Here is a 23,432-nt window from a genome sequence, read left to right as displayed (position 1 = left end):
AGAAGAGAAAAAAAAGTTTCCTAGTTTCGTGTTTTTGTTGATTTTTGTGTGTGTGTGAAGTCTCCATAACCTAAAGCTTGGAGGGACCCAAAGAAGCCAAATCGTGAGCCCTTGGATGCGTCAATTTGAAAGTTGGCTCAGGGTCTCTAGACAGAATAACCATACTAAAGGTTGAGAAAATTTTGTTCCATTTGCATTTAGTTTGTGGTTTTTTTTTTTTTTTTTAGTGATTTAAAATTGTTTGCTTCCTGGTCTCAGAGCCGGGTCTGGGCCTCAGGGACGTAAATCTCGATGCTGTCCGCGCTCTCTGTGGCTGAGTTCTGCCGCACGGAAGCCGCCCGCTTGGCCGCCAGGAGTCTCTTGCGGGCCTCCTGACGCTGCTTGTCCCCAGCATCAGAGGCCTTGTCGCGGCTCACTGCTGGCTTGGATTTGGCTGGCTTCTTTGGGACCGGAGGGGGTGCTTTCTTCTCTTCCTTTAGTGAGACAGTGAGGAGGGAAGAAAAATAAAATAAAGGTGCCACCTTGTGTGTGGCGGCACTACCACCCCCCATATGCTGGCAGCTGGAGTCTCCACCCCAGCTCCCCCGCATCGGGCACAAGCAACACACACTTGGAACCAGGAAGCCACAAGAAGCGATGATGGTGGGAAGAGCACAAGGCATAGGAGCAGAAAGCAAGCTGACAATCCTAGAGTGTTCTAGTAGGAGGGGACGGACAGACCACCTCTTCCCACCCCTGCTTGGACCCACTGAGAGCCCAAAACTCACACAGGAGTCACACAGCCAGAGATGGGATTTAAATTCAGGGCCTCCGACTCCCAGATCACATTGCACGTGCTGTTCTAGGGGATCAGAACTCACAAGGGCCACCGTGCAGTACCCAATAACCAAAGGGGTCACTGGGCACCACTGTTTTACAGATGGAAACCCGGGCCTCAGGGATGAGGCTGGCCTGGGAGGCAGAATCTGGCCCAGACCCCTGGACTCCTGGCAGCGTGGTCCTAGGAGAAGGACCATTTGTCTGCCTCTGACGTTCCAACGGCTGTGACTACACTAGCACTCCAGGCTGAGGGCATGTGTCTCCCAGGAGTCCCCTTTTCCGAACATGCAGGGCAGGAAGGCATGCTTTGGGGGCAGCCTCAACTACACAGAGCCCGCGGCATGCTGGACGAGCGCCGAGCATGGACCCCGCACACTGATGGACGTGAGCCCCCAGCTCAGAGACGACACACGGAGAAGGGAGCCAAGCAGCACTGACCGATGTGGGCAGCGTTATTGCCGACCAGGAATTTGTCCCTGGACTTCCCCTCCGCACTGCTCCATGCTCACCTTCCTCTTCTCGGGGGTCTCCACCAGCTGCCAGCTGTTGGCCTTGAGGTGGTAGAGTTCATCAAACTTCATGCTGATGTCCTCGATGGACAGCTGGAGCAGGTCCCAGAACCCTGCCAGGTCCTGGGCCGTTGGACGTGGGTTGGCATCAGGGTTCTGCGGGACAGAGGGGCGTCAGTGGGGCCAGAGGGCAGGGCTTGTCCTGCACCCCATCCCAAGTATGGTCTCTGAGCCCTGCATGGGTTCTCACACATGTGCTAACTGAAGCCTTCGCCACCTGTCGGGCTCTGGTGAGGATGGCCCTCGTGGCCTTACTGTATGGCTGGCGGACGACGCGTCTCATTTTATAGGGAGGAGGCAGCATCACTCCCAGGTCGGTGTGATTACAGACCCATGGGGGTTCCCTCCCATCATCCTGTTCTCAGCCAACACATTCCTCATCATGACTTCCTCGGTGAACCCCCAAACCCCTACTGGTCCTAGAGACAAACACTGGCCATTGTCCCCCACCCCTGGCTGGACGGAAAGAGGCTCCCCACAGGAAAAGCTGCTGCCTGACAGGTGAGGGTGAAGCAGAAGGGAGACCCACCAAGCCTAATGGTGGTTATTTCTTTAGTTCTTACCTTGACTGTCCTCTTAGGTACAGAGTATGTTGTAAATAAATAAATCAGTGCTAACTGATTTTTAACTTCCAAGTGGCTGTTTTTACATAGAGTTCACTTTTCTATTTCAGAAGGCATTAAAGACCTGAAAGGACCACTCCCGGCCCTTTTCTTGTGGTAGGCTCTGACATGTGCCACCGTCATCCTTCCAGTGGCTGAGGAGGCAGACCTTCTCCATGTCACGGAGGAGGTCAGAGGGTTAGAGGCTAATCCAGCCAGGGGCTCTGGCTGGGAGACCCACTGTGGAGGAAGAAGAATCACACTTACCAAGTTCTGCTCACAGAGGCCCCGGAACTGCTGGAATTTCTGCGACATCAGTAGCTGGGCACTGCCCACGGCACTGAGGACCTTCCCTAAGACTGAGAGAGAGAAGCGGGAGAAAGGCTGAGCCGAGCACAGGTCTGCTTTCACCTCCCCTCCCCACCTTAGGGTGCTGATCGTTATTTGGTGACAGCAGCCGGCCTTCATTTTATTTACACAGTAATTAACCCACTCTTGTGAAAAATGCAGACCATACCTATAAAGTGAACCCCACCCACTAGTTGCTAAGGATATGTCATGGTGATAAATCAGAAAACTGAGTTTAAATGGAAGGAAACGTTTCAGGAAAACAAATTACTACCATAGGCTCAAGAAGAAATAGAAAATCTGATTAGACCAATAACTGTTTAAAAAAACTGAAGCAGCTTTTCCAACCACGGCCCAGCAGGATGGCTCCCGCAAAGAAGGGCGGCGAGAAGAAGAAGGGCCGGTCCGCCATCAACAAGGTGGTGACAAGAGAATACACCATCAACATTCACAAGCGCATCCATGGAGTGGGTTTCAAGAAGCGTGCCCCTAGGGCACTCAAAGAAATCCGGAAGTTTGCCATGAAGGAGATGGGAACTCCGGACGTGCGCATCGACACCAGGCTCAACAAAGCTGTCTGGGCCAAAGGAATCAGGAATGTCCCATATCGGATCCGTGTGCGGTTGTCCAGAAAACGTAATGAAGACGAAGACTCGCCAAACAAGCTCTACACTCTGGTTACCTACGTGCCTGTCACCACCTTCAAAAATCTACAGACAGTCAATGTGGATGAGAACTAATTGCTGATGGTCCAATAAAGTTACTGAACTGCCCAAAAAAAAAAAAAAAAAAACTGAAGCAGGAGTTAAAAATCTTCTCTAGAAAAAGGAACCAGGCCTATACAGTTTTATAGGTGAGGTTTTACAAAACCTTCAAGGAACAGATAACCCCTGTTATATATATTCAAATTCTTCCTGAGAGTAAATAAACACAGAAAATGACACAGCTAATTTTAGGAGCCCTGAGAAAAAGATAGGACATGACAAGCATAGGCCACTTTCATTAGGGACGCGAAAGTCTTAAAGCAAAGAGCAGTGTTAACTATGAAGTGCTCAGCCCAGGAATACAAGACTGAAGTCTTTTAGTGCCATTTCTGGTTTTAAAGTGGCAAGGGAGACTTTCCTGGTGCTCCAGTGGTTAAGACTCCACATTTCCAATGCAGGGGGTGTGGATTTGATCCTTGGTCAGGGAACTAAGATCCCACGCCACAACGAGACAGAAGCCTACAGGCTGCAACAAAGAGCCTGTGTACTGCAATGAAAGATTCCCCCATGCCACAACCGGGGCCTGACACAGCCAAATAAATATTTTTTTTTCTAAAGTAAAAAAATTATGTTGTATGTCATCAAAATAATAAAGTAGCAGGAAGACAATACTATCTCCTAACCCCCTTAGAAATCACTGAAAAGCAAAACACAGTAAATTAATCAAAATGTACACTGTCTCCTGACAGAGCACGGTGTATGAGGAAGTGTCAGGGTGCAGTGATAGCCGCATAGGGAGAGTTCTTGCAGTTGAAGGGCTCAGATAAACGGGTCAGTTTTGAGTTCTTCAAAGTAGCATAACTTGAGAACCAATAATCTCTTGTTTGAAATAAAAAGGGGTGTGAAATGCAGCAGGAGCTTCCCTGAACCTGATTCAGCACCAAGGGTGGGGGGCAGAGGGCAATAACACTGCACAGTAACTGCCCTCTGGTGTCCTGGAGAGAAGACCAAGCTGAAGGACGCACTGAGGAGTTCCTGCCAGCCTGGGACACCCTCCTGCCTCCTCCCCCACAATGATCTACTTACAACAGCTTATCTAGGAGGAATTTCACCTCATTTAGAAATTAGTTATTACAAAGGAGCCCATGCGGGAGCTCGACATAGTACAGGAGCAGCAAACGGCAGCTAAGTGTTCACCAGGAAGTTGTTGCCAGAGAACAGACGAGCAGTGTGACATGTAGCCACAGAGATTTATTTATTTATTTATTTTTTTAAATTTTTTTATTAGTTGGAGGCTAATTACTTCACAACATTTCAGTGGGTTTTGTCATACATTGATATGAATCAGCCATAGATTTACACTTATTCCCCATCCCGATCCCCCCTCCCAAGCCACAGAGATTTAAACAGTAGTTCAAAGCAGAGATCGAGGTGTTCTGAAAAGATTTAAGAGCATGGAAGGAGGTAAGACATGAGCTCTGGAACTACTGCAGGAGAAAAATCAGGCATCACAGAAACAAGGGCCATGATAGACACAGTACAAAGAATAAACCCTAATGAAAACCAGTAAGGATGAGGGGAACAGGAGTGGGAAAGTTCCTGGTGCAAAACCCTTATACTGCTAGATTACATCTTAAAGCTGCCAGGAATAACTGCAGGTAGTGGGTGTATGTACCCGGCTTGGTCTAAAGTAGAATGGGAATAAAAGAAGTCCCTTTTGAAGAATTCCTCATCATAAGATTGCACTTAGGTACCTTATTTTTTTAAGAAATAGAAGAAGCAACTAGAGGACTTCCCTGGTGGTTCAGTGGCCAAGACTCTGTGCTCCCAATGCAGGGGCTCGGACTTGATCCCTGGCCAGGGAACTAGATCCCACATGTGGCAACGCAGACCTGCTGCAGCCAAATAAAATAAATACTAAAGAAAAGAAGCAAGTAGGTATATTACAACGAAGAGACTATTTAAAAGAACGTGACTGAGACAGTGCTGAAGAATTGATGGTTTTGAACTGTGGTGTTGGAGAAGACTCTTGAGAGTCCCTTGGACTGCAAGTAGGTCCAACCAGTCCATCCTAAAGGAAATCAGTCCTGAATATTCATTGGAAGGGCTGATGCCAAAGCTGAAACTCCAATACTTTGGCCACCTGATGCAAAGAACTGACTCACTGGAAAAGACCCTGATGCTGGGAAAGGTTGAAGGGGGGAGGAGGAGGGGACGACAGAGGATGAGATGGTTGGATGGCATCACCAATGTGATGGACATGAGTTTGAGTGAGCTCCGGGAGTTGGTGATAGACAGGGAAGCCTGGCGTGCTGCAGTCCATGGGGTCACAAAGAGTTGGACACGACTGAGTGACTGAACTGATCCTGACTGAGAGACATGGAGGAGAGAGGGAAGCTTAACATACATCCGTCAGAGTTCTAAAAGGACAGAACGGAAGAAAATAAACTTCTTCAGAGTGATCATGACTTCGGATATACTAAAAGAACCACCCCATCTCATTTTATGCTTAGAGAACCTTGGTACTAAAATGAGACACGGATGAGAAAGGAAAACTACTAGCCAAATTATCAAGAACAAAGGCAAAATTATTAAATCAGATATTAACAAAAGTGCAAAAATGTACTAAAATAATGTAACTCAGCTGGGTTTATTCTGGTACTACAAGACGGATTCAATATTAGAAAATTCTAATAACTTCTGATTCTGGCTATGAAAAACCAGTTGCCATCTGATAAACTGAACTTCAAAAAAAAAAAAAAACAAACCCCACAAAAAAACTAAGATACTCAAAACAACAAAATCTCTCTTTCAAGGCATTGAAAAATTACCAAAGCAGCCAGAATTTGAGAGGCTAAGATTTCAGTGAGAAGGGAAACTTTAATCAGGTGAGTCTGACAGTCTGTTATCCCAAGGCGTCTCCCAAATCTAAAGGCAGCAAAAAGCTGAGATGCTAAGGCGGCAAAGTGGTGGCTGAGAGTCTGGGAAGCTGAGCAGAGCTTGTGGTAGTTCCACGGGGACAGCGAGACCAAAACTGGAATTCGGAGCTACAAGGCAGACAGGACTTGGGGGAAAGCACCTCGGACTGAGCAAAGCTTCCTTAAGATGGGGGCGAGACAAAAACTGGAGCTCAGTGTCTGCCAAGAAGGAGCAGCTTGGAAATATCCCAGGCTGTCACAAAACCCAGCTCTGAATCAGCTGAATCCCGTATTGGATTAAGTCACCCTATGCTATTGTCTGCAAGAAGCCAAAGTAAATCCATTCTTGAAGAATAGAAAATCATCCTTAAAAAAAAAAAGAAAATCACCCTGAGTCTCAAGTTATTTCTGTAGTTTTCATATACAGTTTCTGGTGTTGAATAAGAATTACCAAGCGTGGGGATTCCCTGGTGGCTCAGTGGTAAAGAATCCGCTGCCAGTGCAGGAGACTTGGGTTTGATCCCTGATCCAGGGGGATCCCACATGCTGTGGAACAGCTGAGCCTGTGAGGCTCCGAAACTACTGAGCCGGTGCTCTAGAGCCAGAAGCTGCTACCACTGAGGCCTGAGCACCCCAGAATCTGTGCTTCGCAACAAGAGGAGCCGCTGCAATGAGAAGCCTGTGCACCACAACCAGAGAAAAGCCCACGCAGCAACCAAGACCCCAAACAGCCAATAACTGAATAAGTAAAAATTTAGAAAAATTACCAAACATGCCAGGAGGTAGGACCAAATGACTGCACAGCAAAAGAGAAAAATCAGAAAAAAGTAAAAGACCTACAGGGGTTACAGGTACTAGAAGTACTGGACAAAGGCTTTAAAATGACTGAATCTATCCAAGAAAATATATGACATGATGGGGAAGTTCAGCAAAGAACCAGAAATCTATCAAAAAGAATAAAATGTAATTCTAGAACTAAAGACACACACTAACTGAAATTGACTGCAGTGAAAGTGAAAGTCGCTCAGTCATGTCCGACTCTTTGCAACCACGTGGACTGTACAGTCCATGGAATTCTCCAGGCCAGAGTACTCGAGTGGGTAGCCATTGCCTTCTCCAGGAGATCTTCCCAACCCAGGGATCGAACCCAGGTCTCCTGCACTGCAGGAGGATTGCACAGCATTGGACTCTTTACCAACTGAGCTCTCAGGGAAGCCCGCTGATTGCAATAGATAGGTTTTGTAGATTAATTACAGCTAAACTATAAAATAATTCAGCAGAAAATATCCAGTTTGAGGTCCAGAGGAGGGGGAAAAAAAAAAGGAAAATTCAGAAGAGAGAGTGAAGAAACGACATGGCAGTCTAAAATATGTGTAATTGCAGTCCACAAGGAGAGAAGAAATAAAATGGAGCAGAAATCTGAGGAAATCATGGCCAAGACTTTTCTGAAACTCACGAAAGTTATTAAAGCTGAAGATTCAAGAAACTGTGAGCATCAAGTTGGAAAAACACAAAGAAAACCATACCTAGGTATCCTAGTAAAAATGGATAAAACTCAAATACAAGAGAAAAAATCTTAAAAGCAAAGGGGAAAAAAAATTATTCTTCAAAGAAGCAGCAGGAAGACTGACTTTCCAATAGAAAGTCTGGAAACCAGAACATAAAGACTTACTTATAAATAAAAGTGCTGAAAGAAGATCAATACCTACCTAGAGTTTTATACTTAGCAAAAAATACTGTTCAGAAAAAGAGGGAAAAATACAGACATTTTAAGACAAATACTGCATTAATATAAATACTAGAGGGAGTTCTTAGGGCAGAGGAAAGTTATCCTAATAACCACAAGCACAGAAATAAAGGAGTGAAGTCTTACCAGAAAGAAAAGAGCAATTATGTGGGCAATACTGATTGTATAAAACAAAAATAATCTCTTGGGGCAGTTAGATTATATTTATAGAACTGAAATATCTCACGGCCATAGTACACATGATCAAGGTCCTTGCATTATCTGTGAAGTGGTAAAAGTACTAATTTAGTCTTACAAAGTCAAGGATGCAGAGTAACTGCTAAAAGAACAATAAGCTAACGTGAGAAAAGTGGAAATAAATATTTGATTAATCTAAAAAGAAGACAAGAAAGGAGAAAAATCTATCAATAAATTTACCACATTGCAGATTAGAAAAACCATATGATTATCTAAATAGATACACAAAATTCCATTAAATTCAACAATTTTCTTAACCAGAATAAGCATATTTACAACAGACCTATAGTAAACATCATATGCAATGGTACAATGCTAAAAGCAATTCCTTATTTACAAATAAGAATACAGCAGTATTTCTAAATACAAGATCAATAAAAAGGCCAAGAGCATTTTTCATCAACCAAAGAAAAAGAATACAATGACAAAAATACTACTTACATCCTTTCAAAATTAAAATACTAATCTAACAAATCTTTAAACAATATGTAAAACTTCTATATGGAAAATATAAAATTTAAATGAAGGACACTACAGGAGACCTACATAAATGGGGAGACAATCATGTTCTTGGATACAAAAAACTCATTCATAAACATCAGTTTTCTACCACCTGATGTACAGATTTTATATAATTCCAATCAAAACCACAGCATAGAAGTTTAAAAGCTACGTCTAAAATTTATAGGGAGAAAGCAAAGAGCCAATGCCAAGATGTTCCTGAAGAAGAACAGGTTGGAGGAATTTGTCTTTTCAGTTACAGTAAATCTACGTATGAACCTTCAGGTTGTGACCTTTCAAAGATGAGAACACGCGTTCCATCAGTGTCAGACGGGAGTGAAACTGCAGCTTGCCCTCCGTCTCCTCCTGCCGACGATCCTTCAGCTCTGCTGTCTCCTACCGCCTCTCCCTCCTCCAGTCAGAAACGCTTCCTGCCTGTTAATGCCAGCCTCTGTATGCTAGCTCTTGTACTGTATTACCTTAATTTTCAAGGTACTGTACTGTAACATTAAAAATGTTTTCTTTACTTTCTGTATTTGTTTTTTATGTATTATTTGCATGAAAAGTATTATAAACCTACTACAGTACAATACTATATAAATGATTGTGTTAGTTGGATACCAAGGCCAACTTTGTTAAACTTATGAACAAACTTGACTTACAAATGTGCTCTTGGAATGGAACTCATTCATATATAAAAAAAATCCTAACGAATTTCCCCCAAAACAGTGAGGTTGCAGCATATCAGATCAATGTACAAAAATCAATTGTGTTTCTATATAGTAACAATGAACAGCTGAAAATGGAATGAAGAAAAACTTCAACTACAATACCATCAAACAGAATAAAATATTTAGGAATAAACTTAACAAAGAAAATTTTAAAAACTTAAATAAAGATGGCCTATGTTCATGATCAGAAGACTTAAAAGATGGCAACACTTGTCAAATTGAATTACAGATTTAACACAATCCCTATCAAAATAAAATCCTATCTGCCTGTTTTTTGAGGAAATTGACAAGCTGATCCTAAAATTCATATGGAAATAAAAAAATGAAGTATGAACTTTAGAACTTCCTTTAGTAAGAAAAGGAGAGCTGGCCATACACTTCTTTTACTTGAAAAATAAAATTGGAGGACTTACACTTCCCAATTTCAAAGCTACAGTAATCACGACAGTACAGTCCTGGCCTAAGTACACACACGTGCATTAGTGCAGTGGGACAGAACTGAAAGGATACCTACTAGCCAAAAAGTGGAAACAGCTCATGAACGGATAAGCAAAATGCAATATAGCCATACAGTGGAATGTTATTCAGCAATAAAAAGGAGTCAAGTGTTGACATATGCTACAACACGAATAAACTTCAAAAACATTAGGCAAAGTGAAAGAATCCAGACACAAAAGAACACATGGCGTATGAGTCCATGCACGCGAAGTGTTCAGAACGGGCAAATCTATAGCGAATGAAGCAGATTCGTGTTTTAGTGCCTGTGCTCAGTTGCTAAGTCATGTCTGACTTTGTGACCCCATGGCCTGCAGCCTGCCAGGCTCCTCTGTCCCTGGGATTTCCCAGGAAGAATACTGGAGAGGGTTGCCATTTCCTAGAGAGTGATGGCTGAATGGGTACAAGGTTTCTTTTTGGGGTAAGGAAAATGTTTTAAAATTAGGTAGCAGTGATGGTCACCCAACTCTGTGGATATAATAAAAACCACTAAATTGTATACTTTCAAGGGTGAATTTTATGGTGTAAATTACATTTTAATACTATTATTAAAAAACTGCTCACAACCAAAAAGTAGAAGCAATTCAAGTGCTCATCAGTGGACTGGATAAGCAATGATATGTTCATACAGTGGAATGCTGCATGTCAATGGGAAGAATGAACTACACGTACAGACATTAACATGGATGACTCTCACAAACAAGGCTGAACCAAAAAGGCAAGCTTCAGAAGAATACAGACACCTGGCTTCTATGAACGTAAATTTTGAAAACTGGCAAAACTAAACAGTATGTTCCTTAGGGTCACACATATATGTGGTACAAGTATAAAGAAAAGCAAGGGTATAACTAACACAGAATTCAGGACAGTGCTTACTGCTACGGCAGAAAGAAGGTATTTATCACCAGGTTCAAAGATACTGGTAATATTCCATTTTGTAAACTAGGTGGTGAGGAAAGGAGTGTTCTAAATTTTTCTTTACTCTGTCTACTGTTTGCATGTGTATTTCACAATAAAAATAAAGGTTAATAAGAATGAGAGCAAAAATAAAGGTTTTCAGATAAATCAAAACAGGGTTAATGCCAGTTCTCAAGTTCTCACTAAAGACAGTTCCAGGGACTTACCTAGTGGTCCAATGGTTAAGAATCAACCTTCCAATGCAGGGGACACTGGTTTGATCCTCTGGTCGGAGAACTAAGATCCCACATGCTGTGGGCAACTAGAGAGGCCTGCACACCCCAACTAGAGAAAACTGGTACGCTGCAATGAAGAGAGCCCACGGGATGCAACCCAGACCCAGCACAGCCAAAAAGAGAAAGTTCTAAAGGATGAACTCAGCAAAGAAGAAAATGATCCAGGAAAGAAGATCTGAGATAAGGAATGGTGAACAAAGAAAATGATAAACACATGGGAATTATTATTTATACATGCATTTAGATAATTGAAAATTATATAATGATAATGTGTGCAGTTTTAAATCATAAGAAAACAGATAAATTATATGTTAATGCTTTTGTGTTGTTTGGGAGAAAGGTAAAAATGTTGAATAACTTACAATTTTAAGTGTTAAAGAAACAGAAATACAGTGTGTAACTTCTATGGCAGATATGGCTAGTTGTCCTAGCGTTTGTTTCTCCTTCTCCTTCAGAAGTAGAACCTTTTCTTTATTTTGTGTCAAACAGCAACTTTATTCAGATGAAATAAAACACAGAAATTTCTCAGGCAAACTGGATTTTCTAGGACAAAGTACTGTCAAATGGAAAATATGAGACATGGTATGCAAAGTCATAGAACAAGTTACATTAGCATCAGTGTTGAATAAGAAGACTTCTGCTGTTAGTATGATGTCCTAGCTCTATAATATGCAAACTCTGTCCACCAAGCGCAGCACAGGCATTTGAAAACAAGTTATCTGGGGCGGGGGGGGGGACCTGTAGTTTTAACTGAGTACATGGCTGCCCGGACTCGGGCATTTCCCAGGCTACCCTTGCGACAAGCTATGAGTAGTAGCCTGGTCAAAGGGATAGAAGTGGGAGTGGTAGGTGGGGCCAGCTTGCTCTATTTTGCTACTGATTCTTTTGCTGCTGGAATGCACTTGGGGTTCTGGAATCTAGCAGCCATTGGGAAAGATGAGAAGATCTCATGAATGGAAGCCAATTATGACATCAAACCTAAAGAAGAAAGAAGCCTGGGGCTCCAGCATTACTATTGCAGACATTCTTGAATGTGAGAGAAATCAACAGTCTTGTTCAAACCACCTTTTCTTTTCTTTTTAAATGTTATTTATAGGCAAACCTAGTCCAAATTAAAACACAGCCTCAAAATAGCAAAGGGAATGGAGAGAGGGTGTTAATGCAAAAGAAGGCAAGAAAAGAGAGAAAAAAAAGAAACCTCTAAAAAGTAGAACAAAGAGCACAAAATAACCTGGTAAGAATAAATCCAAAGAGGAGAAATCCTATTGTAAATGGATGACATTTTCTACTTTGGAAATAAAAATCAACAGATTGAACAAATTACCAAACTCAGGTATATGCGTATAAGAGGTATAAAAGGCATAATTATAAGGCAAGTGAAAAGTTGAAAGTGACTGAAAGCTGTGTAACACATGAACACTAACCAAGGAAAGCTGGTACAGCAATACTCTCAACACTTTACAACAAAGACTTTGAGGCAAAACACAATTAGGCATCTGGAAAAACAGAATGAATCACTAAACATTCACCAGGGATAGTATTACATCCTGACCTTCATAGATCTAAGATATCTTCAAAACAACATAAAGCAAAATGTGACAGAACTTTAAGGAGAAATGGACCAATTCACCATTTTATAGAAAGTAATAGACTTCCCTCGTGGTACAGTGGATAGGAGACCCAGCTGCCAATGCAGGGGACACGGGTTCGATCCCTGGTCCGGGAAGATTCCACATGCCTCGGGGGCAACTAAAGCCCATGGGCCACAACTATTGAGCCCTTGCTCAGAGCCCAGGAGCCGCAACTGCTGAGCCCGTGAGTTGCAGCTACTGAAGCCCACGCACCTGGGGCCTGTGCTCTGCAACAGAAGCAGCCACTGCAGTGAGAAGCCCGTGAACCGCAAGAAAGAGGAGCCCCCCGCCCCCTCCACAGCAACTAGAGGAAAAAGCCCTCACAAAGCACGAAGACTCAGCACAACCAAGATAAAAAATTTTTAAGTGCATGATACACATCCCCTAACACAACACAATTACACTGACGACAAAATAAAAAGAAGCCGATCTTTTGGATTAACACCCCCCCTCGGTTCTCCCTCTACAGCCTCATCTTGCACATGGTTCCTTTGCTCTCCCCATGACCATTTCAAATGCTCCCCAACCTCCCGATGCCCCCCTCTGACTTCCTCAGTCTGTGTGGATAACTCTGCTCTCCCACTGCAGGGCGCCCTGATCACGGTTTCCTCCTGTCACTCTGGAGGAACTGTGCATTCTCTACTAGTTCAGTTCCTTCTCGCCCACCTAAGAATGTCATCCAACAGTTATCCCCTTTCTCTCCTGAATAATGAATTTCCTTTTTCCTGCAGAGTCATTCTCAACAGTACAGGAATGTGCCTGTATCACCCCATTTAAACATAAAAAGAACAACAGAAAAATCCTAGCCCTCCCCTTTGACCCTTCACTCCCTTCATTTCTCTGCTTCCTGAACAGAAAATTTCATCAGTGGAGTCATCTGTACTTGTGGTCTCCCAGTTATTCTATTTTCTCTTAATCCTTCTTCAGTCAGGCTGTCCTCCCCTCAGCACCCCACCACCTCCAAAGCAGACCAGCTCTTAAAGCCTGTGATAACCTCACATTCCTAAATCTGACCTGCTGTGCCCATCAGAAAAGCATCTGACACAGTTGATTCTCTCTTGAGAATTCTTGTCTCATTTTTTACCTTAAGTCTGTACTTGGATGGCTTTCAAATATGATCTCCAACCCAGAGACCTGGGGAGACCCAGACTCATGTATCCAACTGCCTGCTTGACCTCTCCACTTTGATACCTAACAATGTGTGTGATTTGATAGTGTTCAAAACCAAACTCCTGACTTTTCTCCCGATATCTATACTAGTCTTTCCTATTGCAGGGGCAGCTCCATCCTTTCTGTAACTCACAACGCCAAATCATTTTTTACTCCTTTCACTCTTAAGTCTAGATCCAACCCTATCAGGAAATCCTGCTCTACCTTGCAGATACACCCAGAATCTGACCCCTCCCTTAAACACTCCACAGTCTCCATCTCCTCTTCCCCAGATCCTGTTACTTCCTCCTAACTCATCTTCCAGCTTCCCCTTGTGCCCCTCCCCACCTCTCTTTTGAACAGAGAAACTAGATTAATCCTGTAAAAAAGAATGTCACATTGCAGGGCTCATAATTCTCCAATGTGTTCTCTTCTGGGGAGTCAAAGCCAAGCCTTTACTCTGAGGGCCTATGTGATCTGGGGCTCCACCACACCGACTTCATCCCCCACCTCCCCCCTGCTCACTCCTGCAGTTATACTGGCTGCCTTCCCCAAGCCTGGAACATGTCAAGCTCTTGCTCACCACTGGAATTCTCTGATCTTCAGAGTTCTAAGACTGCTTCTCCCTTCCTTCCAGCTTCTGCTCCAAGGTCACCTTATCTGGGAGGCCCTCCCTGACCACACCATGAGGGACAGCAACACTGCCCCCAGCCACGCAGCACTCCATCCTGCTCTTACTGGGCCCTGTTTTCTCTGTTACATGTCTAACCATCCTGCGCATTGGATGTTTAGTTGGTTATTTTCTGTCTCTCGCCATAAGAATGTAAGCTCCATGAGGGCAGGCACTTCGTGTTATTCTGCTACATCCCCAGGAGCTGGTGTGTGGAAAGAATTCAGTAAATATTCACTGAATATTCACGGCATGAAGGTCAGGACCAAGGGAAGGATGCCACTGTCTTCCTACTGTCCCACAACGTCCTGACGCTCCTGCAGTTATACAAGATGTGCATGAGACACAGTGAGGTTAGAAAGACAGACGCGACATTGCCGTTCCAGCAAACAACGTGATCATTTATGATGTGAATCCAAGAGGATTCAGAGTTGTACAAGGTTGCTGGACACAAGATCAATGTAGATGTCTCAATGTTAAGTAAGCAAATATAAAACTCATTTTACTACCAAAAAAAACCAAAAAACCAAACCTAGAAAGTAGCAAGGAATAAATCTAATACAAATACGTAAGATCTTCATAGATATGTTACTCAAACTTGAAAAGGAGCACATAAGAGGGAGATCTGAATAAATGAAGAGATAAACTGCATTCATAGCTAAGAAGACTCAGTATTTTTTAGGTATCAGTTTTTCCCAAAGTAATCTATAAACTCTATTTCTAGTCAGTGATCCAGCAAAATGTTTCTGAGTAACTTGATATACTAATTCTAAAATTAGGGTTGGAAGAATGAAGATAGAAGCAGACTTTTTCTTTCTGAACAAAAAGAACAGGGAAGGGGGGTTCACCCTCTAGATGCCTAAGGCTGCCAAAAAGCTATGGCAATTAAGTCGTATTAACACCAAACAGACAGACGGGTAGCAGAAGAGAACAGAACTCAGAGACACACCCCTGCATGTGCAGAATTCTCGGCAGAGGTTATGACTGCTATGACTAATCAGCAAAGAAAGCAGAGACTCAGGAATGTGTTGTGACAACTGGCTCTGCATATGAAAAAGAAAGATGAGATCTTAGAATGCACAAATGTAAACTGTGTATAAACACCTACATATGAAAAAACAAGAAACCCCCCAAACTTTAACTATGAAAAAAATCACTGGAACACAGAAAGTGTTCCTAAGAAATACAGGTGCATTTGATACAAGAAGATGTAACAATTATAAACATTTATACACCTAATGACAGATCAACAAAATATATGAAGCAAAAACTGACAGAACTAAAGAGAGAAATATGCAGTTCTACAGTAACAGCTGGAGATTTCAATACCTAATTCACAATAATAGAACACCAGTCATAAATAAGGAAAAGGATTTAAACACCATAATAAAACAACTACATCTAACAGACACATACAGAGCACTCCACCCAACAACAACTGAATACACATTCTTCTCAAGTATACATGGGACATTTTTCAGGACAGACCATGTGTTAGGCTACAAATTAAGCCCCAGTAGACTTTTTAAAAGATAGTATCATACAAAGTATCTTATTTGACTACAAGTGGACAAAATTAGAAATTAGTAACAAAAAGAAAACTGGAAAATTCACAAAACTGGAAATTAATACACAGTTTAACAACCAATAGATCAAAGAAGAAATACAAGAGAAATAGGAAAACAGTTTGAGACAAATGAAAACAAAAGACATAACACACCAAAATTGATGGGACACAGCAAAAGTGATGCTAAGGGGGAAATTTATAGCCATAAACATTTACATTAAAACACTTATGAAAGATCTCAAATCAACAACCTAACTTACAACCTAAGAAACTAGAAAAAGAACAAACTAAACCCATAGCTAGCAGAAGGAAGGAAATAATAAAGGTTAGAGCAGAAATAAGTGAAATAGAGAAACAACAGAGAAAATCAATAAAACCAAAAGTTTTCTTTGAAAAACTTTTTTGAAAACTGACAGTACTTCAGTTAGGTAGACTAAGAAAAAAAGATTCAAATACTAAAATCAAAAATGAAAATGGACATATTACTACCAATTCTACAGAAATAAAAAAGGATTATGAGAGAATACTTAAAGTAACTGTACATCAACAAATTTGAAAACCTAGATGAAATGTACAAATTCATAGAAAAAACCTACCAAGACTAAATCATGAAAAAATAGAAAACCTGAATACACCTGTAATTAGTAAGGAGACTGAATCAGTAATAACACTTTCTCAACAAAGAAAAACTCTGGATTCGGTGGCTTCACTGCTGAAATCCACCATTTAAAGATGACTAAAAGCACTCCTTAAACTTTTCCAAAAATTGAAGGGGAGGAAACACTTCCTAACTCATTCTATGAGGCCAGCATTACCCTATCATCAAAGCCAGACAAAGATACTACAAGAAAACTACAGGCCATCATCCCTTATGTATACTGATGCAAAAATACTCAACAAAATACAGAATTCAGCAGCATATTAAAAGGATTATACATATGACCATGTGGGATTTATTCCTGGAGTGCAAGGATGGTTCAACATGTGCAAGCTGATCAATGAAATATGCCACATCACCAGAATGAAAGAGAAAAACCATACGAATCAATTCATGCAGAAGAAACATGTGACAAAATTCAACACTCTTTCATGAGAGAAACAGTAAACAAAGAATAGAATGAAACTACCTCAATAAATAAACGCCATATATGAAAAACCCACAATGAAATACTCCAGGGTGTTTTCTCTAAAATCGGGGATAAGGGAAGCATGCCCACATTCATCACTTCGATTCAACATAGGATTGGAAGCTTCAGCCAGAGCAGAAAGGCAAGAAGTAATAAAAGGCATCTAAGTTGGAAAGGAAGAAGTAAAATAATGTTTGCAGATGATATGACCTTGTACGTAGAAAACCTAGATTCCACCAAAAAAATCTGAGAGAACTAATAAATGAATTAAGTAAAGCAAGTAGGATTAGGATACAAAGTCAATACCCACAAGATAAGTTGCATTTCAGAAATTCCCTGGTGGTCCAATGGTTAGCACTCTGCACTCTCACTGCTGAGGGTCTGGGTTCAATCCCTGGTCAGGGAACTAAGATCCTGCAAGCCATGTTGTGCGGCCAAAAATAAATCAGTTACATTTCTATAAGCAATACGTGAACCGTGAACTTCCAGATGTTCAAGCTGGTTTTAGAAAAAGCAGAGGAACCAGAGATCAAATTGCCAATATCTGCTGGATCATCAAAAAAGCAAGAGAGTTCCAGAAAAACATCTATTTCTGCTTTATTGACTATGCCAAAGCCTTCAACTGTGGGGATCACAATAAACTGTGGAAAATTCTGAAGGAGATAGGAATACCAGACCACCTGACCTGCCTCTTGAGAAATCTGTATGCAGGTCAGGAAGCAACAGTTAGAACTGGACATGGAACAACAGAACTGTTTCCAAATAGGTAAAGGAGTTAATGTCAAGGCTTGTATATGTCACCCTCTATTAACTTCTATGCAGAAGTACCATATGAGAAATGCTGGCTGGAAGGAACAACAAGCTGGCAATCAGATTGCGGGAGAAATATCAATAACCTCAGATATGCAGATTGACAAACCACCTAATGGCAGAAAGTGAAGGTGAACTAAAAAAGCCTCCTGATGTAAAATGAATAGAGGAGAGTGAAAAGGTGCTTAAAAGTTACATTCATGAAAACTAGATCATGGCATCTGTCCCATCACTTTCATGGAAATAGATTGGGAGACGGTGGAAACAGTGTCAGACTTTTAATATCTGGGGCTCCAAAATCAAACTGCAAGATGTGGATGCAGCCATGAAATTAAAAAACGCTTACTCCAGTGTGGTTTTTTTGTTTTGTCTTTTTTTTTTGTTGGTGTTGCTCCTGGAAGGAAGTGAATGACAAACCTAAGTAGCAATATTAAAAGAGAGACATAAAAATAATAAATAAAAGCAGAGACATTACTTTGCCACAAAGGTTCCGTTCTGGTCAAGGCTATGGGTTTTCCAGTGGTCATGTATGGATGTGAGAGTTGGACTGTGAAGAAAGCTGAACACCAAAAAATTGATGCTTTTGAACTGTGGTGTTGGAGAAGACTCTTGAGAGTCCCTTGGACTGCAAGGAGATCCAACCAGTCCATCCTAAAGGAGATCAGTCCTGGGTGTTCATTGGAAGGACTGATGCTGAAGCTGAAATCCAATACTTTGGCCACCTCATGCGAAGAGTTGACTCATTGGAAAAGACCCTGTGCGGGAGGGATTGGGGGCAAGGAGGAGAAGGTGACGAGGATGAGATGGTTGGATGGCATCACCAACTTGATGGACATGGGTTTGAGTAAACTCTGGGAGTTGGTGATGGACAGGGGGGCCTGGCGTGCTGCGATTCATGGGGTCTCAAAGAGTCGGACACGACTGAGTGACTGAACTGAACAATAAATACCTGAAAAGGAAATTATAAAAATGATTCCATTTATGATACAATCAAACAGAACAAAATATTTAGGAATTAACTAAGGAGGTGATAAACTAGTACAATGAAAACTATAAAACACTGTTGAAAGAAATTAATGATAAATGGAAACATACCCCTTATTCATGAATTAGAAGGCTTAATATTGTTCAAATGTCAATACTACCCAAAGCAATCTTCAGACTCAATACAATTCCTATCAAAATTCCAGTAATATTTTGCAGCTACAGAAAAATCGATCCTAAAATTCATACATGACTTCTCTGGTGGCCCAGTGGTGAAGAATTGCCTGCCACTGTAGGAGACATGAGTTCTATCCCTGGTCCGGGAAGATCTCACATCCCACTGAGCAGCTAAGCCTGTGCATCACAGCTGCTGAGCCTGCGCTCTGGAGCCCAGGAGCTACAACAAGAGAAGTCACTGGATAAGAAGTCCTTGCCCTGCAACCAAGAGTAGCCCCTGCTCACTGTAATCAGAGAAAAGCCTGTGCAGCAAGAAGACCCAGCGCGGCCAAAAATAAATAAATAAATACAACTATATCTATAAAAAAAGTAAGACGTTGATGCTACCATCTTTTGGGTTCTTGCCAAGGGCTTCGTGTTTCTAATCGTGCATTAATACACAGCCCGGTGGGGTTGATATTGGTCCACCCAAGTCACATGTGAGGAAGTGGAGGCCTGGAGGAGTGAGGTGACTCACCCAAGGTCTCTCTCACAGCTCCCTTTCTTGAGAGAGCTGAGGAGATGGGATGGCGGGCCCCTCCCTCAGCCTGCTGGCTCTGTCTACCCCTGTTCACCTCTGTCTCACAGCTAAAGGCTTGGCCTCCTTTTCAGTTCCTGGCTTGGGCTGCATCCATCTACAAGTCAGGGTGATGGTGGCGGCAGCTGCAGCAGGCGCAGCTGGTACCATTCACCGCCGGGCACTCAGGCCAAGCACTCCTCATACACAGGGTCCCATCTTACCCCCGCCATAGGCTACGAGTGGGGGTCATGATCCCCACTGAACAACGGGGAGAAGTAGGCTCAGATGTGCCGAAGGTCACACAGCTGTGAGCGATGAAGCACTTCTTCAAGCACTTGCTTCTTCTTCAAGACAGGATTTTAATAGCTCTGACCTCACTGGGTAGGAGCGAGTAAACAAGACGGTGAATGTCGAGAGCTGGCTCATGGTAAGCCGCCCAGCGCTCAAGGCTGATTCTCTGGAATGAGTCTTATCAACCCCCCAGGCCACAGGAGTTTCCACAGGCTATATTTAAGTGTTCCTTTCATCTGTACCTCCTTCAACAGTAAGAAAGACATGTGTGCAACTTGATCTTTATAATCTTGCTTCTCCAAGGGCTCCCCCTTATCCAACCACGCATGTCCTGCTTCCATCTCCCTCTTTCAAGTTAATGACCTCCCCAGTCACCTGTGGCCCAGACCAGGGGAGCTGGAGCTCTCCATCTGACTCCAACCCAGGGCCCCTCTGGCTGGTTCATTCAGAACATTCAGAAACATTTGTTTATCCATTCCTTCCTCCTCCACCCCAGGTCTCCCTGTTTCCAAAGCCTTTCCGATACAGCAATCAAGTGTGATCTTTCTAATAAGAAAATCTGACCATCTCACTGTTACTTCAGATCTTCAGCTGCTCCCCGCCCTGCCTGGAGGGTAATGCTCAATACTTTGATCTGATATTTGAGGCTCCTCTCAGTCAGCTTCCTCCTCTTGTGATCCCCCCATCCTCCTCTTCCCATCCCTTTCTTTCAGTTGTGGTTCCCTTCCCTGCTTCCCTGCCTCTGTCCCTGTTGTTCCCTCCAGTTGGAATGCCTGGAGGATCTCTACCAGGTTTCTGCATGATAGGCAGGTGCCACAGTCTCCTTCAGGCACCTTGGTAACGCTCTTCCAGAGATCTAAGAACAGTGACATTAAATTTTATGGCCATAAGAAAAAAAAGAACAAAAAACAACTTGTGGCCAGATGCAGCAAATAAATAAATATTAAACACAAAAAACCTGTGGCCATAAGTTAGACAAGGGTGTTGGCTGGACACACATAATTTGATCAGAAAGCATGGTTGTTAAGGAAGAATTGTGGTCCTAAGAGACAGAAGTGTCGCTATTGCCAACAAACAAAAGACAGAAGCAACCCGTGTAGCCACTGACAGATGAACAGGTAAGCAAGATGTGGGTCTTTCCCCACAAGACAATATTATTCAGCCTTAAAAAGGAAGGAAATTCCGATAGAAGCTGTAACGTCCATTAATCTTGAGAACATTATGCTAAGTAAAATAAGGCAGTCACGAAAGGACAAACACTGTATGATTCCATTTATATGAAGTGCCTAGAGTAGTCAAGTTCACAGAGACAGAAAGAATGGTGGTTGCCAAGGGATGGGGGAGGGGGAATGGGGAGTTAGTGTTTGACAGGTACAGACTGTCACCTGGGGAAGATGAAAATGTTCTGGAGATGAACGGCAGTATAACACAAAACCTATTTGAGAAAGACAGTCACCTGCATGGGTGTTAGTGATTCACCTGAGCAGTCAGAATACTTATCTTGAATCTAAGGGACAGAGCAACGTGACCACTTCTGTCCTTACGTTATAGTCACAGATGCAGGGCTGGGAAAAGGGCTCCATGCAGAGTTCGGGTTCAATAGCAGGGGCTGGGGCTGCTTATTGAGAAAGGTCATCATGTTGAAAGAACACATGCTCATAATACTACAGGAAGGTAATACTGTTTGGCATGACATAATAACCCTTAGCAGGGAAGCCTTTTCTCAATCCAGAAAGAATTAAGAATAGTGCCAGAAAGTTTAACCTACTCTACCAACACTTTGTCACTAAGGTATCTTTGCACCTTCACCTTAGGCTTTTTTTTTCTTTTAATGTATTTGGCTGCACCAGGTCTTAGTTGCAGTATGTGGGATATTTAGTTGTGGCATCTTTTAGTTGTGGCGTGTGGGATCTAGATCCCTGTCCAGGGATCGAATGGGGGGCCCCTGCATTGGGATCGTGGAGTCTTAGCCACTGGACCACCAGGGAAGTCCCCTCAACCCCAGGCTTATTCTTCTCATCTGTGCCATCCAATACGACAGCTCCTGGTCGTATGAAGCAAGTGAGCAGCTGAAATGTGGTTTGTCTGGATTGAGATGGACGATAAAGTATGCACTGGACTTTATCTTGGACTTTAAATACTTAGTATGAAAGTAATGTAATGCCTCAATAATTTTCTGTGTTGAACACATTTTGAAACACTACTTACTTGGACATACTGAATAAGATAAATGTATTAAAGTTAATTTCATCTATCTCTTTTTTTCTTTCTAAATGCAGTTCCTAGAACATTTTAAGTTCATGGTTTACACTGTATTTTGACTAAAAGTGCTGCTGTAGGTGCTCCAACACTATGGCAACCAGGCAGGATCAGTGGTGGACGGCATGGAATGAATGAGTCTGTGAGCTCCCTCCTGCTGCCTAGCCTCTGGGATGCCAGCAACCAGACACAGGCCCCCGGGAGAAACTAGAGGATTCTTTTCTGAAGATGATTCTGAAGGCTTATAGAGAAAAGATACTGACATTTCAAGATCTTCTAAGGAAAGGACCAGTCTGTCACCCAGTCGCCCCAGAACAGGACGCCCTTAAACTCAGATAGGCAACAAGCTACTCTGGTTCAGCGTCAGCAGTACCTGCCATGCTGTCACCAACAGAAATCAAAGATAATTTCATGTCACATTACAGCAGTTACAGTTATCTCGAAATAATGCTTACTGTCATCATTACTTTAAAATTTAGTAGATAGACTGCAAGACTGTATTATTTAATGCCTTAACAAAGAAGTACATATATTATCACATTACAGGTTTATTTACTATTTTAGTAACTATATATTAATGTACCTGGTTTCCTTTGTTATCTTGACATGATTTTTACTTTGTGTTATTTGAAACCAACATTCTGAGGTGTCTGCAAGCCTACCTCTCAGAAGGCCCTGTCCATAGACCTGCTGGTTACCTCTCACTGCCTCATTGTTTTTTGTCCTAATTTAAAAAAAAAAAATTTTTTTTTTTGTTTTGGTCGCGCTGGGTTGTCCCTGCAGCTTTCGGGCTTCTCTAATTGCAAGGGTGTGTCCGTAGTTGCCCTGCGGCATGTGGGATCACAGTTCCCTGACCAGGGATCAAACTTGAGTCCCCTGCATTGGAAAAGTGGATTCTTAACCGCTGGACCACCAGGGAAGTCCCTGTCCTAATTTTAATTTTTATTAAATTAATATATATTCATAATTAAAAAAAACAGAAGCATGGCAATAAAAGAAAAATAGATAAATTGAATTTTATCGGAATTAAAAACTTTTGCACATCAAAGGACACTATGAAGAAAGTGAAAAGACAACCTACAGAATGGAAGAAAATGTTTATAGATCATATATCTGACAAGGGCCTATTATCCAGAATATGTAAAGAACTCCTAAATTTAACCACAAAAAGACAAACAGCCCCATTAAAGAGACTATCCCCATTAAAGAGACTATTTGAATATAATTATTTCTCCAAAGATACACAAATGACCAATAAGAACACGAAAAGGTGCTTAGAGTCAGTCATCAGGGAATGCAAGTCAAAATGACAACAAGATGCTGCTTTATACCTACTAGGGTGGC

The 23,432-nt window shown here is 42.3% G+C and overlaps 2 protein-coding genes across 6 annotated transcripts in view; one reads left to right on the top strand and one right to left on the bottom strand.

Annotated features, from left to right (window-relative positions):
* Positions 1-227: 227 nt before the first annotated feature.
* DLGAP4 (DLG associated protein 4) overlaps positions 228-23,432 on the bottom strand; it is a 137,305-nt gene continuing 114,100 nt past the window's right edge. For all 5 annotated transcript variants that reach the window (XM_043478665.1, XM_043478669.1, XM_043478664.1 and 2 more), the window contains 3 exons: positions 2,258-2,349; positions 1,329-1,484; positions 228-473 (listed from right to left, as the gene is read on the bottom strand). In XM_043478665.1, the coding sequence (XP_043334600.1) occupies positions 255-473; positions 1,329-1,484; positions 2,258-2,349 (467 nt within the window). In that variant the 3' untranslated portion in view covers positions 228-254. The remainder of the gene's footprint in view (positions 474-1,328; positions 1,485-2,257; positions 2,350-23,432) is intronic.
* Positions 2,661-3,111, top strand: LOC122447929 (60S ribosomal protein L31-like). Its single transcript, XM_043478707.1, has one exon. The coding sequence runs from the start codon at positions 2,701-2,703 to the stop codon at positions 3,076-3,078; it is 378 nt and encodes a 125-aa protein (XP_043334642.1). The 5' UTR covers positions 2,661-2,700; the 3' UTR covers positions 3,079-3,111.

The sequence above is a fragment of the Cervus canadensis genome, chromosome 10 (genome assembly GCF_019320065.1).
Source record: "Cervus canadensis isolate Bull #8, Minnesota chromosome 10, ASM1932006v1, whole genome shotgun sequence".
Lineage (NCBI taxonomy): Eukaryota > Metazoa > Chordata > Mammalia > Artiodactyla > Cervidae > Cervus > Cervus canadensis.
This window is presented reverse-complemented; position numbering and strand designations above follow the sequence as displayed.